Consider the following 19,733-nt stretch of genomic DNA (forward strand, 5'->3'; position numbering starts at 1 on the left):
AGCTCAGTGCATCATGGGAAGTCCCCTGGCAGTCTAGGCCTATAGCAGCATAACTAAGGGCAGATCCGAGGCGAGCCTGGTCGGCACTAACTATAAGCTTTATCAAAAAGGAAAGTTTTAAACCGACTCTTAAACGTAGAGAGGGAGTCTGCCTCCCGGATAAGATCTGGAAGATGGTTCCACAGGAAAGGAGCCTGATAGCTGAAGGCTCTGCCTCCCATCCTACTTCCGGAGACTGTAGGATCCACAAGTAAGCCTGATTACTGGGAACACAGTGTTCTAGTGGCGTAATAAGGTACTATGAGCTCTTTAAGATATGATGATGTCTTACCCTTAAGGGCTTTGTAAGTGAGGAGAAGGATTTTAAATGATATTCTGGATTTTACGGGAGGCCAGTTCAGCAAAGTTAAAATGGGAGAAACGTGATCTTTTTCTAGGTTTCGTCAGTACACGTGCAGCTGCATTCTGGACAAGCTGGAGAGTCTATAGAGACTTGTTAGGGCAGCCTGATAAACTTGTTATGAAGAAAGTCACACAAAACTGACTGGCGACTGCTTTCTCAAGGATCTTAGTGAGAAAGGGAAGATTAGATATAGGTCTATAGATGGCTAAAACACGTGAGTCAACGGTAGACTTTTTACCAAGAGGTTTAATCTTAGTGGTGCAAGCCCGTTACAAAAGAATGATCGATCATATCTAGTAAAAGAATGTGTTTGAATGTTTTAAGACTATCTGGACTAAGCGAAATTCTTCCAGTTTGGTGGAACATCATATCCTTTCAGATTTTTTTCCATGTTTGCTTTGACTTGCGGGTTAATTAGTGAAGTGCTTATTTAGTTGGATACACATTTGACCTACCGCAGTGTAGAGGCAGCAGATGACTCATTGCCAATAAGGTGAAACATTTACTAATTTGAAAACTGAGAAACTTGAACTTTGGCCAAAACATTCAAGATCATTTTGAATTTTTTCAAAAGAAACATCTGATGGTTTTAATTTCTCCTGCTGAGTTTTAAATATGTTCTGTAAGCAGGAAAACAAGGTCGGAAACAAGAAAAAACAAATATGTAAATACAAAAGTTTTATTTAGAGAAGGAGGAGGAGGAGACTGATGATCATGATAAGAGCAGGAACTGCAAGATATGAGCAAGATCTGCCTCTGATAGAACAGCGTCATATGTCACGGTGAAAACATGGTCCTCTCTGCTTTTCTTACAGACAAGGAACAGGTTTTTTGAAAACACACCTGTTGGCAGGAGCACAAATACCTGTCTGCAGGTCAGATAGGGCAGGACGAATCATGACTCAGCTTTTCAGATCAGAATGAACACCTGGGTCACTGGTGAAGGAGGCAGAAACACTGATTCCTCTGCTGGAGGATGGATGCCTGTTTCTGTGTTGCAGCTGCAGCAGCGTTCACTTTCACGGTGGTTTGGACGCTGAAGCAGGGCTGTGATGCTGGATACTGGTCTGTTGCGTTCGGGGCCCTTGGGGCCTCTCTGTACTTCACAGCTCCTCTGGTGTACTGCGGGGTCGCCTTACTGTGCTGCAGCCTCGCTCTGGTGTGTGTGACTGCGAGGACGGCCGAGCTGCTGCCGCTGCAGGGCAGAGCGGTGCTGGTTACAGGTGAGGCTTCGAATATAGAGACACACCTGCAACCAACTGCAGCAAACATATATTATATAAGTCAGCTGAGTGACTATTAAATCATTTAAACATCTTAAAAGAAGCACTGATTTTTGGTCCAGAGTGAAGTATCCCAACAACTACCGGATTGCTTTTTATTTACTTGATTTAATTCGATAATTTAAATAATATGCACCTGGTGATCACATGACCTTTTCTTTAGTAGCTCCAGCTGGTCAAAACTTTTGCTTGTCCAAAACTTAAAGATCCTTCTGAAATTAATGACTAAATTCCAGTCAGCTGGATTAGTGTGATTTTCTTGATATTATTCCATTGATTGCTATCAATTGTTAATTCATTTTATTATTATTATTATTAATTTGCTTAATTATATCTGTTAATTTCCATGTTTTTTGTGTCAGAGGAAAGCTACACATTAATGTTAGTATGCAGCACATTAACATATCAACATGTTAAAGTTAGCATAACATGCAAACACCATTAACATGTGACACTATACAAAATATTAGCATGTTACCATTGATTCTCACTGTTAATGTGCTAAATCAAGCAAGCTGGATTCATCTTTAGACTGTTAGTTATGTTTTTTGTTTCTGTTTTCAGCATTAAAGTTATTTGAATGATATAATAACAGTCGGACTCAACATGTTGTGAATGTAACTCTGCATTATTTGTGTTATTAAGTCAGTGACATTTCAGGCATCTCTGCTTCAGTGAGCAGCAGTCTGCACCGACTGGACAAACAGGAAAGAGAGATAAAATATAAAAGGTTGTTGTGTCAAATCGATGGAAGACAGTTGAAGAAAACACCAGATCAAAAACTGCTTTTTGAAGATAAAAATCAGGAATCAGAGGTCCAAGCAGCAAAATGTTCTTTAATGCTGGCAATAAAGGAGAGCAAATTAGCGCATACAAGATGAACCAGGTCGCTCTGACGGTTTTAGGTCACACCTCCTTATTTTTGGCCAATTACACCATTATTTTTATCTTCGTCACTCGTTGTTGGTCAAAACTCTTCAAGACAGGTTTTGAGCTGTTGTGGATATGTACTGGCATATTCAATTCTATCTGGTTATGTCCAATTTTTTATATAAGTATTGGGGATCATTTTACACCAATATAGCCAAGTTGTCTTCTAGCCTTTATTTTTAAGTTATTCTAGTCACTTTACACCCTTATTTCTTGATCTTTTCCAGAGTGTATTTTTAAAAAAGGTGAAGACTTTAATGCAGACCCAAGCAAAGTGACATGTAATACAAACACACTCAAATTTCTCCAGTGTATGATTATGATTCTTTTACCGTGCCTCTATACGTATATCGTGATTACATGTGATTCATGAGATTACAAATACATCATCAATAAGATTCTAACACACTAGCACTTATTGTTTATAAATTTATAAAATCAATCTGCATAGCTCAATATTGTCTTTATGCACACCAATGACGCTTAATGAAAATACACCACAAGGCTCAGATTTTTTTTTTCACATTGTTTGATCAGAATATGCACCTTACTCTAACTTTTAATCAACTATAATGTCTCTTCATCTCTTAAACCTACAGCTAGTCTCCATGCAACACATTCACAGAGCTCATAACATGTCTGAAGAAGAAAATTAAAACTATCTGCATCAGAGCTAAGAGAGAAAATACATTTTAGTAATTGGTTGAAGTGACCCTTTAATTATGGGCCAGGAGTGTGTGAGTTATAGTACAGTGAAATGTGTTAATATTAATATCTATTACCATATTTTGTTGTTATTCAGTGATTAGAGAGGGAGTGTTTAGTACACGCTGTCATGTGTTCAGTTTGCTACTAATGTCACCAGGTGTTTGATCATAAACCAAAGTATTGGACAAATTAAATGTTGACCAGATGATGGTGCCAGATGAGAAGTCAGAGGATCAAAAGTTTTTATCCTGAGGGGAACATGAATGTTTGAACCAAATTTCAGAGCAATCCATCCAAATGAGGAGCTAAAAATTCAACCTCATGGTGGCGCCAGAGGAAAAGTCAGAAGATCACCAAACTCAATAGGATTCATCCTCTGAAGAGCATGAATGTCTGAACCAAATTTCAATCATGATGATGTCAATCCATCTAATTTTTGTTGAGATATTTGAGTCTGGACCAAATTTATTGACCTAGAGACAGACAGACCCCTTATCCTTTATGCCCTGTGCCTCTTCGCTGCAGAGAAAACAGAATAACGTCACCTTCCTAAAATAATGGACATAAAATAAGGACAAAAATTATTTAGTCTTTTTATTCAGTCATTTTAGTCAGCAAAATGGCTAAGTCCATAAAGCTAGCATTTAGCAAAGAGTGGAAAGGCTCTAGAATCTGTGGCTGTTGCAAGTGATAGGCTTTTCTGCCTTTTAAACAATATTTCATCTACAGTTTTTGTCTAATTGTTTCCACATTACATCATCTAATTAAGAAAGATTTGAATACCGTATTGTAATCTAACAGCTAGAAATTGTGTGTATAGCTAAAAAATGACAAAGGATCCTCTTTACTTTTGTGTTTTTATTTAATGAAAATCTCACTTGAACATAATATTAGTAATCATGACATAATTTGACCGGTATTATAGTAGCCTGTTGTGCAGTGTCTAGAGGCAGCTTGTGCACACCATGGTGATTTTTTTTGTGTTTTCTGAGAAACCTGAAAGAATGACATAGGCCATTATTTTAGGAAGGTGACGATAAATAAGTTTCATTTAAAGCTTCATAATTGCATTTCTTCCACTTTTAGGTTGTGATTCAGGTTTCGGTCATGCGCTGGCGAAGCGGCTGAGCAAGATGGGAGTGCAGGTGTTCGCAGGTGTGCTGGATGTGAACGGTGCTGGAGCTCAGCAGCTGAGAGACCAAGTATGTGAAAACCTGCAGGTCCTGCAGCTCGACGTGACCGACAGCTCCCAGATAGAGACGACACACCTGCACATCCGCGCTCAGGTCGGAGACTCAGGTGAGACTGAACGCTGTTGTTGTCATCATCCACTGAGAAGACGAGGAGGTGTGAAACTCAACCTAATACAACCTTACTAAATTTAACTTTCACTGTTCAAGTCACGGAAGTAACTTCAAATAGCTAAAGCTGACCAGTGGTGGAAAGTAACTAAGTACATTTACTACAGTTTTGAGGAACTTGTACTTTACTTGAGTATTTCTACTACTGTACTTTCTACTCTGATACATTTTTTTGACAGCTTTAGTTACTTTTCAGATGAAGATTTGACACAATGGATAATAAAACAAGCTTTTAAAATACAACACATTGTTATAGATGAAACCAGTGGTTTCCAACCTTTTTGGCTTTTGACGTCTTACAAAAAGCAGTGTGTAGTCGGTAGGGGTGTGCCCGAATACAAATACGTTATTTGGCAAAGCACAAATGGTGGGTTATTTACAAATATTTGTGTCATACAAATGTTTTAAAAATGATTTGTTTTCAGGAAGAAAAAAAACAAAACATGTCAAATACCAGGGAGCAGGCCGGTTACATCGCTATCTCAGTGTCTCTCCTCTGCTCCGCTGTGACGTCTATCAGCAGGTCTCAACGAGGGGAGTCACATCCACCTGCTACATGACGCACATTTCCTAATTTGGACATCACTCCTGGAGTTGGGGGTGTTCCCCAGAGATAAAGCTGAGCCACTGACACACACTTCATGAACACTTATTGTAATACTTTAATTTTCTAAAATTAAAAGCGTCATAAAAACTAAAACAGGATTTTTAAGCCTCTTTTCACTTTTATTCAAATACAAATACAAATACAAATAATTTTACTGCCTCAACAAATACAGATACAGATACAAATACAAATACAGGGCCCTCTGAACATCCCTAGTAGTCGGGGTCACATTTCACATGTCTATGAGTTGTTAACAGCTCCACCAAATAGTGATTTTTCCCTCTAAACTTCTCACATGCTTTCATTTCAATAAATGTTCAAATGATCCAATATTTCAGCAAAAATCAAAGATTAGAGAAAAAGTCCAAAAACTGAAAACAGATTTGTGTATCAGAACTTTGTTTTTTCTTCTTTCCTCTCCCATTAATCATCTCACCACCCCTCAGATTTATCTGCTGACCCTTTGGAGGGGCCCGACCCCTAGGTTGGGAACCACTGGACTAAACTAGCTAACTGTATATAAAGTAGTGTAAACTAGCTCCACCTCCAGCAGCTACAACAGTAACATGCTGCTCTAACACTGATGCTTCACTATTAATAATCTAATGATGTCATATATAATAATATATCAGTCAGAGGGACCAAACCACTACTTTTACTGCAATACTTTAACTACATGAAGCTCATAATACTTATGTACTTTTACTGCAATACTTTAACTACATGAAGCTCATAATACTTATGTACTTTTACTGCAATACTTTAACTACATCAAGCTCATAATACTTATGTACTTTTACTGTAGTAGGATTTTTCATGCAGTACTTTTACTTGTAATGGAGTATTTTTACATTGCTGTATTGGTACTTTTACTTAAGTATCTAAGTAGGTAGGATCTGAATACTTCTTCCACCACTGCAGTTAATGTAATCTGCCATCTGTGTGTTTGTCATTTTAATCGCTGAATGTGACAATCAGTTCAGTAATGGGGATAAAAATGAAAAGTCTATTGCCTAAAAGTTTTTTATATCACTCTCTACTAATAAATAACAAGAACAGCTTAAAAGGTCAGTAAGAGATTCAGCATCATCATCATTAACATCAAGGTATTTTACTAACTTGAAACCAGATCCAAATCTGCTGGAAAGCAACTTTTCACCTCCTTACCACCACGATGAATAAAACATGACAAATGTTTTGTCACTTTTTGTGTCTCTGCAGGTTTGTGGGGTTTAGTGAATAACGCAGGAATCCTTCACTGTCCTCTGGATGCAGAGCTGCATCCTGTCACATTGTACAGACGCGTCATGGACGTCAACTTCCTGTCTGCGGTGAAGATGTGTCAGGTGTTCCTGCCTCTGCTGCGCAGGTCCAGAGGACGCATCGTCAACGTGGCCAGCATGGCAGGTACATCTGACCGCAGAGACACGAGACACCAGCAGAATGATGCAAACTGGCATGTTTGAACAAATAAACAACAAATCAACAAGTATAGATTACATGACTGCTGCCAGTTTTCTAAACTACATGTAGCCACCGACAGACCGACTTTTCCATCCACAGAGCCGTGCTGCTCTGTGGATGGCAGTCGGTCTGTCGGTCCACCACTTTGCTCCAGACTGAAATATCTCAGAAATTATGGGATGGGTTGTCACATTATTTTGATCACACATTCATGTTCCTCAGAGGATGAATCCTAACTTGTGATCCCTGAAGTTTATACCTTCCAGAGAGTCTTTGGTTTCAGTTTGTGTTATATTAAAATAAGACTTCAAACCTTATGTAAACAAATGATTTGTCTCGCTTATTACTGGAATATTGATTAGTTCTAGGGCTGCAACTAACTATTATTTTTATTATCAATTAATCTGCAGATTATTTTCTTGATTAATGGATTGTTGTTTTATATATAAAATTAATTTTGTCAGTGACGAAGGAGGCAAAGTCATTACAAGCCTTGGTGGATAAAAGTTAAGGGGCTACTGACACAGGAGGGTTTGTTAGCCTGTCGACAGCAGCAAATAAGGCACGTGCATTATTATTGTTTTTGGCAATGCAATGATGTCAGAGAAGAAGGACCGCCTTGCATTTCTCAGTTCCAAATGATAAATGTGAAGTCTCTCTTTGTAGATCTCATAATGAACCTGGAGATTTGTTTTTTGCCACCTGCGTTCAGCTTTTCAACACTCCTTTTTCCATTCTGACCAGTGTGGCATTTCTCCATGGAGATCTTTTCTTACCAGAGACAACCTTCACCTTAGTGGTTGCTATGGCATCAATAACACTTTAGATTTAATTTTAAAACTGAAATTATCTACAAGCTCATTGACTGATACTCAGGAGAGGGCAAATGTGGAGGAGAAGGCCTGAATAAATATTTCACTGGTGTTTTCAGTGATATACCATTATGTGATTATTTCTGTTTGAACATTTGTGTACACAGAGATAGCACTCGCAAAGAAAACACAGGAATGATCAGAGAGAGCAACGTCAGCCACCACAACCTTAGAAATGTTCAGACCCTTGAAGATGATTAAGTCCAGAGTGTGCCCCTTGTTGTGTGTGGGCTCCGTCACATGATGAGTCAATCCATAGTTATCAAGAACACAACACAATTCTTTAGTCTCTGTCCTGGGGGTTGTCAACATGGATGTTAACATCACCAACAATAACTACGCAGTCAAAGTTAATACAGATAATAGACAGCAGTTCAGCAAAATCATCGAAAAAGGTTGCACAGTAGTTAGGTGGCCTGTAGATATTTAGAACTATAGCTTAATGATTGCAAACAGCATTGGAGGGAATCATTTAACAATATGGCAACTCCACCTCCTTTCTTATGCACTCTAGCTTCACTCATAAAACTGAAGTTGGGAGGGGTTGACTTGATTAGAACAGCTGCACTGTTATCTTGGTCTATCCAAGTTTCAGTTAAAAACATAAGGTGAAGGTTGTGCTCGATGATAAAATCATTGATTAAAAATGTTTTTCCTGACAAAGACCTGACATTTAATAAAGCTAGATTTAATATGTTAAAAATATTATCTAACATTTTTTAGGAACAGCCTGTAGCTGGTGAAGAATGGATGCTAAATTTGACAAATTTGCAGAACCGGTTGAGTGCTTCCTGTTTCTTAGCAGACTCACCATTCTTTTCCTGTTACCTATCATGACAGGAATTGGGCAAGCTACCGGCACACTGGGCCCCGGCTTTTCCTGGGAAGAGACATGAATGCCATCAGCCTTGCAGCCTGGACCCAGCACATATCAGTTATCGCTTGCTGTATTTTGTACATTAATAATTGGATGTGCTATGCTTTTATCAGACTGGGGAGAGAGAGGATGATACTGTAGCCGTCGTGGAGGGGGTGGGCGCCATAACTGTGACGAATATGTCGAGACTGGTCTAGGACTTAAAGCCATTGGTGGAGGTGGACGCTGAGGGGGGTTTAGAGGAGAGAAAATGGGAGTAGGGCGGGATGTAAGTTTGGTCCCTGCAGTGACCAGCTCTTTCATCTGGTCAGTGAACTCCAAGAGGGGGGAGGAGAGGGTAAGGGTGATTTGAGAGGAGAGTGACCTGGATGGGGTTTGGGGGGGTGAAGAGGGTGAATCCTCAAAGGTGGAAGTTGGTGAGGGGGGTGGAGACGCCTTCTCTCGACTCTGATGACTGTCATATTTAAAGCTGTCTTCAGGTGGAGGCTGAGGCGGCTCTCTGTCAAGGTTTCTGTTGTGTTTTGTTATGTCCTCTTCTTGTTTTGATTCCTCTTGTCTCTTGTCCTTGGCAGAGGGAACAGATGGGTGAAACAGGAGGTAAAATAGGTGAGAGATAAACAATTTTACTCCTGACTTGTTAAGGAAAAGTACATCTGCCTTAAAAAGATGTCTGCAGTCCCAGAGAAAGTTGAAATTGTCAATAAAGTGCGGTGAATGGACGGTACATGCAGTTGAGAGCCATGTGTTTAGTGCCAACAATCTGCTGAATCTTTCTCAGAGGTGGTAAAGGGCCACTGATTAACACCTCAGCAAGAGCTGACTGTGTTCAACAGATCACTAAAGTCTTGTTTCAGCACTTCAGACTGTTGTTTCACAACATCATTGGTCCCTATGTGCAGTATGATGTTTTCCACATTTGGATGTGCAGCCATGATACGCAGGATTCTCTCAGTCATGTTAGAGACCTTATCCTTGGGAAAGCAGAGTACTTTGGTGTTTTTTTCCTGCACATGCTTCTGAAATCTTTTATAACACAGTCACCCAAAATCAGAGTTTGAGTCCCAGTCGTTAGCTTTCCCTGTAGCCTTTTACTTTCAGACGTACTCTCAGTCTTTACCCTGCTGTGTGAAGACGAGAGGTTTTCCAGGTCATCAGACGGAGATCCAGGGTCCTGCAGCAGTGGAGCAAATCTGTTCTTCAGTTGTACACTGGGTTGTTGGGGAGGTTTGTTGCTAATTCTCCCTTTCGCAGCTGTCCACGGCTGTGTCCTATTAAGAACAGCTGTTGAAGAGGCGCTCTGCCTGGATGATAATGCAGGCCAGCCTGTTGCATCACAAATCTCAGGGCGCTGGGCTCTGCCTGTTACTTGTCCTCCCACTTTTCCGGAAAATGATTTATACTTAGGCTTTGCTACAAGAGAGTTCCAAGGAGGACTATCACTTGTAGATTTATTATCCAGTTCACAGGCCTCCTGTTTCTTGGTAGTCTTGGTGGTGCCAATAAGCTGTGTGTTAGCATGCTCTTGTCCACCGTTTTGAGTCCATGGTAAAGTGGTGTCGTTCGCACATAGTCCATTCACTTCCACGTTCACTTCTAACCGGTGAATTTTGGTTTCCAGCACTGCAATCTTCTGTAGAAGTTTGTGGAAGTTGTTGGTGGAGAAGGGAGGCATCTTGCTGCTAATTAGCTTTAGCTAAGTGCCACGTACAGGCTTGTGCTGCTGGTAGGCCTCACTGAGGAGGTCATAAAAATGTTAAAATTATAAGTATCCAGGAGCCGCTGCTCATAGTTTATTGCAGAAGAAAAACAAGAATATCAGCAGAAAAATGCAAGCAGAGGCGATAGCAAGTAGAAAAGCGTCTGCACTGTAAGAGAGCAGGAAGTATTCATTGGTAATCAACGATAAGCAAACATGGACGTTTGTAAAAATGATGTTAATTTGGTGGCTTTATGCATTAAAATATTTCTATTAAAGCAATATTGTGACTCTATAAATATTCATACAGAGAGTCAGATGTTCCGATCGATTCCTCTCATGTCTAAATATGAAGCTACAGCCAGCAGCTGGTTAGCTTAGCTTAGCATAAAGACTGGAAACAGGGGGAAACTGCTAGCCTGGCTCTGTCCAAAAGTAACAAAATCCTTCATAACTTCATATTCAGAGAGGAATCAATCTGTACATCTGACTCTCTGCCAGAAAGAGAAGAAACATACAACATTCACAAAATATTGAACTAGTCCTTTAAGTAACCGTCTGTCAAGTTCTAGATATTGGAGCTTCTCACAAGCACATGACATTATTTACTGCTTTACAAAAGGGTTTCATAACAGTAAATTCTTCAATAAAAATACAGCATCAACACAACTTTTATGAGAAATAAATCTCTCTATGATTTCATTTCTACCAACAACTCTGGAGGCCATTTTTCCTTGACTTTGCATTAATGCAGTGATGGTTTCTCCTGCAGCTGAGGTGCCGATGCCCATGTTCGCTGCTTACGGAGCATCGAAGGCGGCGCTGAGTGTTTTCTCCAAAGTCATGAGGCTGGAGTTGTCTGTGTGGGGCGTCAGAGTGGCTTTAATTCAGCCTTCAGGCTTCAGAACAAGTGAGTCTGGTTTAATCTGTGACTTATGATCACATTCAGTTTGTAATGTAAGCGTTTATTATCTGATACGAATAAAAGAAAGGGAAGTTACAGCATAAAGACAGACATTAAATTGTTTTTGGTTCAAACCAGAGAAACATTTACAGTCTAATAGAAAGTGTTTTCTTTGTTTAGTTTTTACATTTGTGTCTAAAGGCAGGCTGCAAGTTCCAAACAGCCACCAAACTACATTACACACTGTTTTGTTTCTCTTTCATTCTAATTCTCATTTCTCCTTTTCTTATTTGCACTGTCATACATAACATACGCTCAAAATATGGCGACGATTCTCATGATCTTGCTGCTTTTTTTTTTTTGTCCAACACTTTGGTTTGTGATCAAATATCTGCAAAACTAATGACATGACACTGTTTGTGAGGCAGATCCAGTAAAGTGTTATAAAAGCTGTGGCGTTTACAGCAAAATAAAACCACATGTTTATGTTTTTTCCTTTCAGATATCTTTGGGAACAGTGACACCATCAGTCGCTACCGAGACGAGATCCTCGCAGGTGTCTCCTCTGATGCCAGAGAGGATTATGGGGAGGCGTACATCTCGTCTCTCCCCAGCAGTTTGACCAAACTGTCCCAGATGTCAGTGGAGGATCTGTCTCCTGTGGTGGACAACATGTGTCATGCTCTGCTGTCCGTCCAGCCCAGACCTCTGTACACCCCCGGAAAGATGGGATGGTTCCTTCCATTTCTTCACCGCCACCTTCCCACCACGCTGTTTGATTGCGTCATCATGAACCTCCAGAAATACACCGACTGTGAGCCTGCAGGCCTCCACGTCAACTCAGGTTAAAGGGAAATGTGGTTATACTGGTATCCTGTAATCCAGAGCAACTTCCAAAGACTTCAGACTTCAAATCCATCAAAACAAACATTTATTACCTTTTTTCTGGAGGAGCAGGAGTCAAACTGCATTATTGTCTTGTGGTGATGGAAGAAGAATTCAGATCCTTTACTTAAGTAAAAATACCAAAATCCACTCCACTCCATTACAAGTAAAAGTCCTGCATGAAAAATCCTACTGAAGTTAAAGTACATAAGTATTATGAGCTTGAGGTAGTTAAAGTATAGTAAAGTAAAAAAACAAAGTTCTGATTCACAAATCTGTTTTCAGTTTTTGGACTTTTTCTATAATCTTTGATTTTTGGTGAAATATTGGATCATTTGAACATTTATTGTATGTAACCATCCAAAACAACTCATTCTCAACATTCCTGTTGGTCAATTCTTGAGATGAAAGATCGTTTCCAGCATCGTGTTTACCCTACATCATGTATCTCTTCAGCCTATCACAGGGCCTTACATACACAGAGAGAATCCCTGTTAGCTAAGAAAACTAGAACTACCGCTACTTCCTCATGGATCACTTTCTCTACTAGTTACTCTCCTCTGGCATGCAGGGTCAACAATGTTATCCTTAAACATTGGAATGCCCTCAAAAGTGACCCATCTCTAAATAATATCAACTATGTGCCTCCCCTGCAATCTGAGAGACAGACTGGTTCATTCTGACACTAGAAAACCACATAACACTGTCTCCTGGCTGTCTAATCCAGTGTTTATCAAACACATCAAGGACCCCTTAAGTGACACAAATTAGACCACAAACCCCCATCTGATAAGATTTCTGCTGTTAAGATGGTTTATTACAGTAAGTGTATGAAACCTATGATCAAAACAGTTACATTCTGTCATTGTGTTACTTATGGATGTAATTATAGTGAAAATAAATTATTCCCCATTTTGCTGGGGAACCCCTGGAACCCTCTCAAGGACCCCTGGGGGTCCCTGAACCCCACTTTGAGTCCCATCGGTCTAATCAACCTACTGGTTTTTTCCACTGTGGCCACTGTGCACAATGTCCTAACTCGTCGGACACCAATTACTTTACACATCCACGCACTGGTAAAATATACTCCATTAAATCCTTCATTAACTGCAGCAGCAACAAACAAAAAGAGCTTTAAAGACTCGCATGCCTGAACATAAGACATGTATTATGTCATCATAAAACATGGATTATGCTATTACTCAACACTATGCACAGGCTAACCACAACAGTTTCTCTTAGAGGTGGTGACATCATCGACTCGCCGCTCCACAGAGAGGCGGATTGGATTCACACTCTGAACGCAGCGGAGCTCTTTGGCATAAATGAAGAACTGAATTTGTCATGTTTCCTCTAATATGTTACCCATGACGGATGTTTGTACTTTTTATAGTTTTGTCTGTGTAACTTTCAGAGAAGTCTGTGTTCTCTTGTTTCTGACATGGTGTTAGCGGTGTGGCACTTTGACAGCTCCCACCATTTGCTTTATTTTCCAGTAAATTTGAAACCCTGTTCAACCAATTATCCAACAACAAGTGTACACCTGGTCTAGGTTGACGATATGTTGTTTGCCTCAAGTCTTTGTCCACTTTGACTGATTCAGCTGGATTTTGCACCACTGGAGAACAAGGACTGTTATTAAAACTTATGTTTTCGATGTGTTGAGAGATGTTGTTAGACAACCAAACAGAACATTATGAAAAGTAGTTTGTTGCTGATTTGTAGACAAATTCCTGACAGCTAGAAGGCATTTTTGATAAAGACAGACTGTCTCTGTGAGTAAAGCTGCACACTGACTCTAAACAGCACAGTGGCTCAGTGGTCAGCACCGCTGCCTCATAGCCAGAAGGTCCTGGGTTTGAACCCCAGCTGTCCCAGGTTCTTCCTGTGTTTGTGTGGGTTTCCTTCCTCCATCAATGACATGTATGTTAGGGTTAATACTCCTGTCAGTGACACTGGCAAAAGAACTGGAATCGGTTCCTAGGAGCTGCACTGCGGCTGCCCACTGCTCCTAGTGTGTGTGTATAGGATGGGTCAAATGCATTGATCCCCACAGGGATCAATAAAGTTCTTCTTCTTCTTCTAAATCACTTCAATTGACAATGTTTCAATCCCATTTAGATCTTCATCAGATGACAGTAAACTGAGTATCTTTGGACTGATGGTCGGGACAAAACAAGACATCTGACGTCATCTTTGGAAACAGTGATCGTTTTTCACCATTTTATGACATTTTATAGACCAAACAACTGATCTATTAATTGAGATAAATAATGAAAATAGTAGTTTAGTTGCAACCCTAAATTGAATGATAGTCTGATAGTTACTCTCCTTGACACACAGACACATACTGTAGATACACTGTGCTCTGCTTTTAATGGAAGTCGTCCAGGCTGCACAGACGGTAAAAACACGTTACACTGGATGTTCTCAGCATCTCAAAAGATACATCATCTTCTTTTTTAAAAAAACAGGATGTATAACATCCATTCAGCCTTAAAATACTCATTCTGCTCGTCACAATCTCTGATGCTCACTCTCTATATATAAACACCTTTATGCACACAGTTAAAAAAAAAAAAAAAGTATTTTGAGTCATTTACATAAAAAAATACACGTCTCTCCAGTCCATCACACAATGATCTCAGTCCTGCGGTTTCAGAAAAACTCTCTTTGTGTTTGTTTCCACAACGTTGTGGTTCATGTCGTCTTCCTCTTCTACGGCTGCTCGCTCTCGCTTCTTTGCAAACTTTTTCTTCATGCTTCCTACTAAACTCTCGTACCTGAAAAAGACGAAAAACACAGTTAGAAACAGTCGTAAAATAGAAAAAATATAAACTTTCAGATCCTGTGGAGCACAGCAGGTCAGCTTGTTAGAAGAATATAAACCTCTATGATCTTCATCTAGTCGGAAACATGTTTGGCTTTGTTTACTTACTTCTCCATGTCATGAATAGTTTTTACTGTTTTACAGTTAACATTAGATACATTTACTCATCTGCAAGTTATAACCACCAAGTCAGATATTCGTACCTCAGCGCCATTTCCTCATCTGTGACATCTGTTTGCATTCGGCTGACCTCCTCTTCCTCTCGTTTCTCCGCTTCGTCCTTCGGATTCATCAGAGCCATCAGTTTCTGTGTCGGACGCAGAACGATGACAACATTTAAATGAAATGTGGTCACATTTATATTTTAAACACTCTTGTCTCAAATCATTTTATTTTTCATTTTGCAACTTTATCTGTAGAAAAGGTTTGAATTTGTCTCAGATTATTTTACTGACACATCCTGACAAATATCACGTTTATTAAAAGGACAACAGCAGTTAAAAGTCAAGCTGAAACAATTAATTGATCATTAGAAAATCAATCAGCAACTATTTTAATTGGTCTATTTTTAACTATTTTTCCAGCAAAATGCCAAAAATCACTGTCAAATGTGACTATTTGATGCTTTTGTTTGTTATATGTGAAAAATAAACAGAATATTTTCAGGTTTTGCACTTCTGGTCGACTAAAATGACACTTTTGAATATGTTAACTAAGGTTTTGGGAAATTGTGATGGAATTTATCACCTTTTTCTGATGTTTTATTGACTCATTAACTAAAATAATTGTTAGTTGCAGCCGAAGTTAAAAGATAAGTAGAGCTGCTACAATTTATCGAATAGTTGCAGACTATTAATTTAATCTCTAATTATTTGGATAATTGATTAATTGTTTTGAGTCATAATTTAAGAAAAAAAAAAGGTCCAAATTCTCTGATTTCAGCTTCTTAAATGTGAATATTTTCTGGTTTCTTCGGTCCTCTGTGACAGTAAACTGAATATCTTTGTGTTGTGGACAAAACAAGACATTTGATGACGTCGTCTTGGGTTTCAGGAAACTATTTCTCATTTTCAACATTTTATACTTATATACTTGTCCCACCATGATTATGAGACTTAAGAAAAATGGTTTTTGAGTTTTAAGTTTATTTAACTATCTTGCATCCTGTTGGAGGAAACTGTAAACACATCTGCTACACTGCAAATATGACAAGAAAACAAATAGTTTTACAACAAATGTAGGAAATTCTCATATTAACTGTAAACTTTGGAACCAAAATAACTTTTCTTTTCATGCACTCATGAATTCTTCAGTCGGTTGAGAAAATTCACACAAGTTAATGAAACATTTTTAAAATGCAGAGTTGTCACGTAGGAGGATTTTTTTTTTTTTTTTGAAAGAAAAAGACATTTTGAAGATACATGATCAAATGTCTATGAAATGATTTATGCAGTAAACAGAAAGCAGAGTTCAGAAGAAGCAGCAGAGAAACGACAGAACTAATAAACGGATTAAAAACAAACCTCGACTTCAGGATTAAAACCCTTGAACGACATGCGACCGTAATTCAGGTCTTCACACGGCACAAAACTCTTCTCCTCTATGATGAGGTTCCTGAAAGAAGAAAATGAATATCAATGAAGGAAAACATGATATAATACAATAAAACAGCATCACAAGTGAGTGACAGCCTCCAACGTGATCATAAAGTTGAACCGACGCCTCTAAAACTTAATGAAAGTAGGATTTATCACACGGCTGTTGAAGTTTTGTTTTAAAAGTTGTTCTCTATAGAAAACACTTTCACACCAGATTTCATTCAAAAATGTGTGTTTTAATAGTTTCCTTGCTCATTACTTAACAGACACACTTTGTCCACTAGAGCTTCAATAATTAGTTGATTAATCGCAAACTGTTTTGATAATTGATTGTTTGGAGACATTTTTAAGAAAGAAGAAAGTCCAAACGATTCGGTTGCAGCTTCTGGAATGTGAATATTTTCTGCTTTCTTTAGTCCTTTATGACAATTAACTGAATATCTTTGTGTTGTGAACTGTTGGTCGAGACAAAACAAGACATTCGAGGACGGCGTCTTGGGCTTTGGAAACACTGATCGACATGTTTGACCAATTTCTGACATTTCATAGACAAAACAACTAATCGATTCATTGAGAAGATAATCGACAGATGAACCAATAATGGAAATAATCGTTAGTTACAGCCTCTATTGTCTGAATTACTAAAATGTGCATAAAAAGACTTTTTTTTTGCAGTTTTGCCAATCTAGTCGTCAGCATACAACTAATCATCAAGACACATTTTAAATAATATTCAAACATGTATAATTCCTTCCTGCAGCTACTCACGTTTCCCTGAAAGTTGACACATTATCAGATTAACTTCTGGCTGGAGGATTAAATTTAAACTGAAATTATTTGTGGATCTCACTGTTCAAACCAAGAATATCAGGAAAGTTTTACTATGTGTGTAAGTTTGACTATGAACTTATCAAAACTAAACTGGCATATTTCTGAATGGAGTTCTCTAAGGAGTGCAGGCTGTATATATATATATATAAAGCTATTGAATGTTTGTATGTAGAATTTGACACCTACTCTTTTGCTTTAAGCTCTGGCAGGTCCAGATACCAGTGTTCATCACTTATGATTCTCTTCTCGTCTTCTTCCAGCTGCTTCTTTGTCTCAGCGTCCAGACCTCTCTGCATGAACTGTGGAAACAAACACACACGCACACACGCACACACATACACACACGCACGTCACACTTTTTATTTCATCAAAACAACAACAACAACAACTTTGGAGGAGGAGACAGTTGAGCAGCAATCTGGTTTATTAAACTGCTTATAATGAACTGCTCTTAAACTTATGACAAAGAACTGGTTTCAAAAGTGAAGCTCTAGTGTTGAGAAATGGAGCAGTTAATGTATAAAACCAGAGGAAATCTTAGACTGAGACACATATTATGGATCAAATGGGAGAATTATATAGAAAGTGGGCAGCATTATTATTAATTTTATTATTGTTATTTTCAGCATTATTATTAATTTTATTATTGTTATTATTATCATGTATTTATTTGCTTCCAGTTGTTTTATGTTTATTATATATGAGATTAATATAGATTGGTTATCTAACTTGTATCCTTTTTATTTATTAACATTCACTTTTCCCTCGTGCTACATGAAATTTACTGTATGACTTACTCTCTAATGATGTTTTATCTAATGAAGTTTTAGGTTTTATTTTTATTTCTGTGTCATGTCAAACATTTGGCCCACATGGGATTAAAAGACACCAATATTTAACAAAACATGTCAAAGTTAAATCCACATGAACGTCAGCAGGTTTCCCAGCAGAACTTTGCTCGGAGCATCACAGTCTGCCTTCTTCCCATAATGCATCCTGGTGCCATCTCTTCCCCGGGTAAATGACGCACTCAGCCGTCCACATGATTCATCAGACCAGGCCACCTTCTTCCATTGCTCCACGGTCCGGTTCTGATGCTCACGTGCCCACTTGCAGCAGTGAACAAGGGTCAGCATGGACCCCATACACAACAAGCTGATACACTGTGTGTTCTGTCTGTCATAGCCAGCATTAACGTTTTTTGTGCAACAGTAGCTCTTCTGTGGGATCAGACCACACAGGCTGGTCATCGCTCCCCGTGTGCATCACTGAGCCTTCAGAGCCCATCATCCTGTGTTGTAGGTTCTGACTACTGCATACTGGGAACACCCAGCAAGACTGTTTTGGTCATGGGTTTCATACACTTTCTGTAATAAAACATCTAAAAGCAAAAAATCTTATCAGAAGGGGGTCTGTGGTCTAAGTGTCAGTTTCAGGGTCATTGACCCTCGTCAGAGTCACTCAGATCCTTAAACTTGCCCAATTTTTCCTGCTTCCAACACACCAACTTCAAGAACTGACTGTTCACTTGCTGCCTGATATATCACGAGATCATCAATAACGAGATAATCAATATTATTCACTTGAGCCGTCAGTGGTTTTAATGTTGTGGCTGATCGGTGTTTGTATTTTATCTTTTTTTTAAAATAATTTTTATCATTTTTTTGTTGTTGTTTTCATATCACTATGGTGCCTCACATTTTATAAATAAAGTTATAAATAAAAGAAATAAACTGTAACCATAATATAATAAATAAATGATGATAAATTATGAATAAAGTGTCCATACACCAACATACACAGTTGGCCGCCGTGTAAATCAGCTAATTTGCTGACTTTGATCAGTTTAAGAACTGTTGTTATTTGCTGAATTAATCACTGGGTCAAACTTCACATTAAAATATCTTAAACTGACATTTTTCCACGAGTTACAGCTTCTAATAAAGCAGAAAATCAGCCATCGTGGCGTTTCAGAGCTAATGTTACGTGAACTCTGCTAGCTGATCGTTTCTCATCACTTACCTTCATGCGCAGGAGGTTTTTGGAGAGTTTCACAGAGTCGCTCGCCATCGATAAACCTGTTTACAGATAAATAACTGAACTACAGCAGATCCTGAAGGTTTGTTGGATCATTAAAGTTTATTGCTAAAACCTAAACCCACGAGCTGCAGCTGCTGGTAAAACTCAGGCCGAAGCAGCCGACTGTCGAGCAGCTTTGAGGATTCAGCAGTCCGGCTAATCGACCTTTGATATCATCGATGTTCGTGTACAATGTTGTCAAAATCAACATTATGTTTTTTGTCTTTGTGAGTAATAATTTCAAGGAATTCACATTAAACCACTTATCTATGAACACTTAAGTTATAAACTTCCTTGCTAAGTAAACAATTGGTTATTTTACAGAAATTTAAGAGCAATTTGCAGGTATTTAACAGTTAATTTTACAGAGAAGGTGCAATTTGGTACAAATTACAAGAAAAAAAA

The 19,733-nt window shown here is 38.7% G+C and overlaps 2 protein-coding genes across 2 annotated transcripts; one reads left to right on the forward strand and one right to left on the reverse strand.

Annotated features, from left to right (window-relative positions):
• Positions 1-13,510, forward strand: hsd17b2 (hydroxysteroid (17-beta) dehydrogenase 2). The gene is made up of 5 exons (XM_067590765.1): positions 1-1,626; positions 4,411-4,623; positions 6,514-6,699; positions 10,974-11,111; positions 11,608-13,510. Exons 1-5 carry the CDS (start codon positions 1,380-1,382, stop codon positions 11,952-11,954), a joined length of 1,131 nt encoding a protein of 376 aa, XP_067446866.1. The 5' UTR covers positions 1-1,379; the 3' UTR covers positions 11,955-13,510.
• Positions 13,511-14,347: 837 nt separating this feature from the next.
• Positions 14,348-19,451, reverse strand: mphosph6 (M-phase phosphoprotein 6). The gene is made up of 5 exons (XM_067590774.1): positions 19,272-19,451; positions 17,436-17,548; positions 16,344-16,434; positions 15,024-15,127; positions 14,348-14,773 (listed from the first exon to the last, which is right to left on the reverse strand). The coding sequence occupies exons 1-5, from the start codon at positions 19,317-19,319 to the stop codon at positions 14,635-14,637; spliced, it is 495 nt and encodes a 164-aa protein (XP_067446875.1). The 5' UTR covers positions 19,320-19,451; the 3' UTR covers positions 14,348-14,634.
• Positions 19,452-19,733: the final 282 nt, after the last annotated feature.

The sequence above is a fragment of the Thunnus thynnus genome, chromosome 5 (genome assembly GCF_963924715.1).
Source record: "Thunnus thynnus chromosome 5, fThuThy2.1, whole genome shotgun sequence".
Classification (NCBI taxonomy): Eukaryota; Metazoa; Chordata; class Actinopteri; order Scombriformes; family Scombridae; genus Thunnus; species Thunnus thynnus.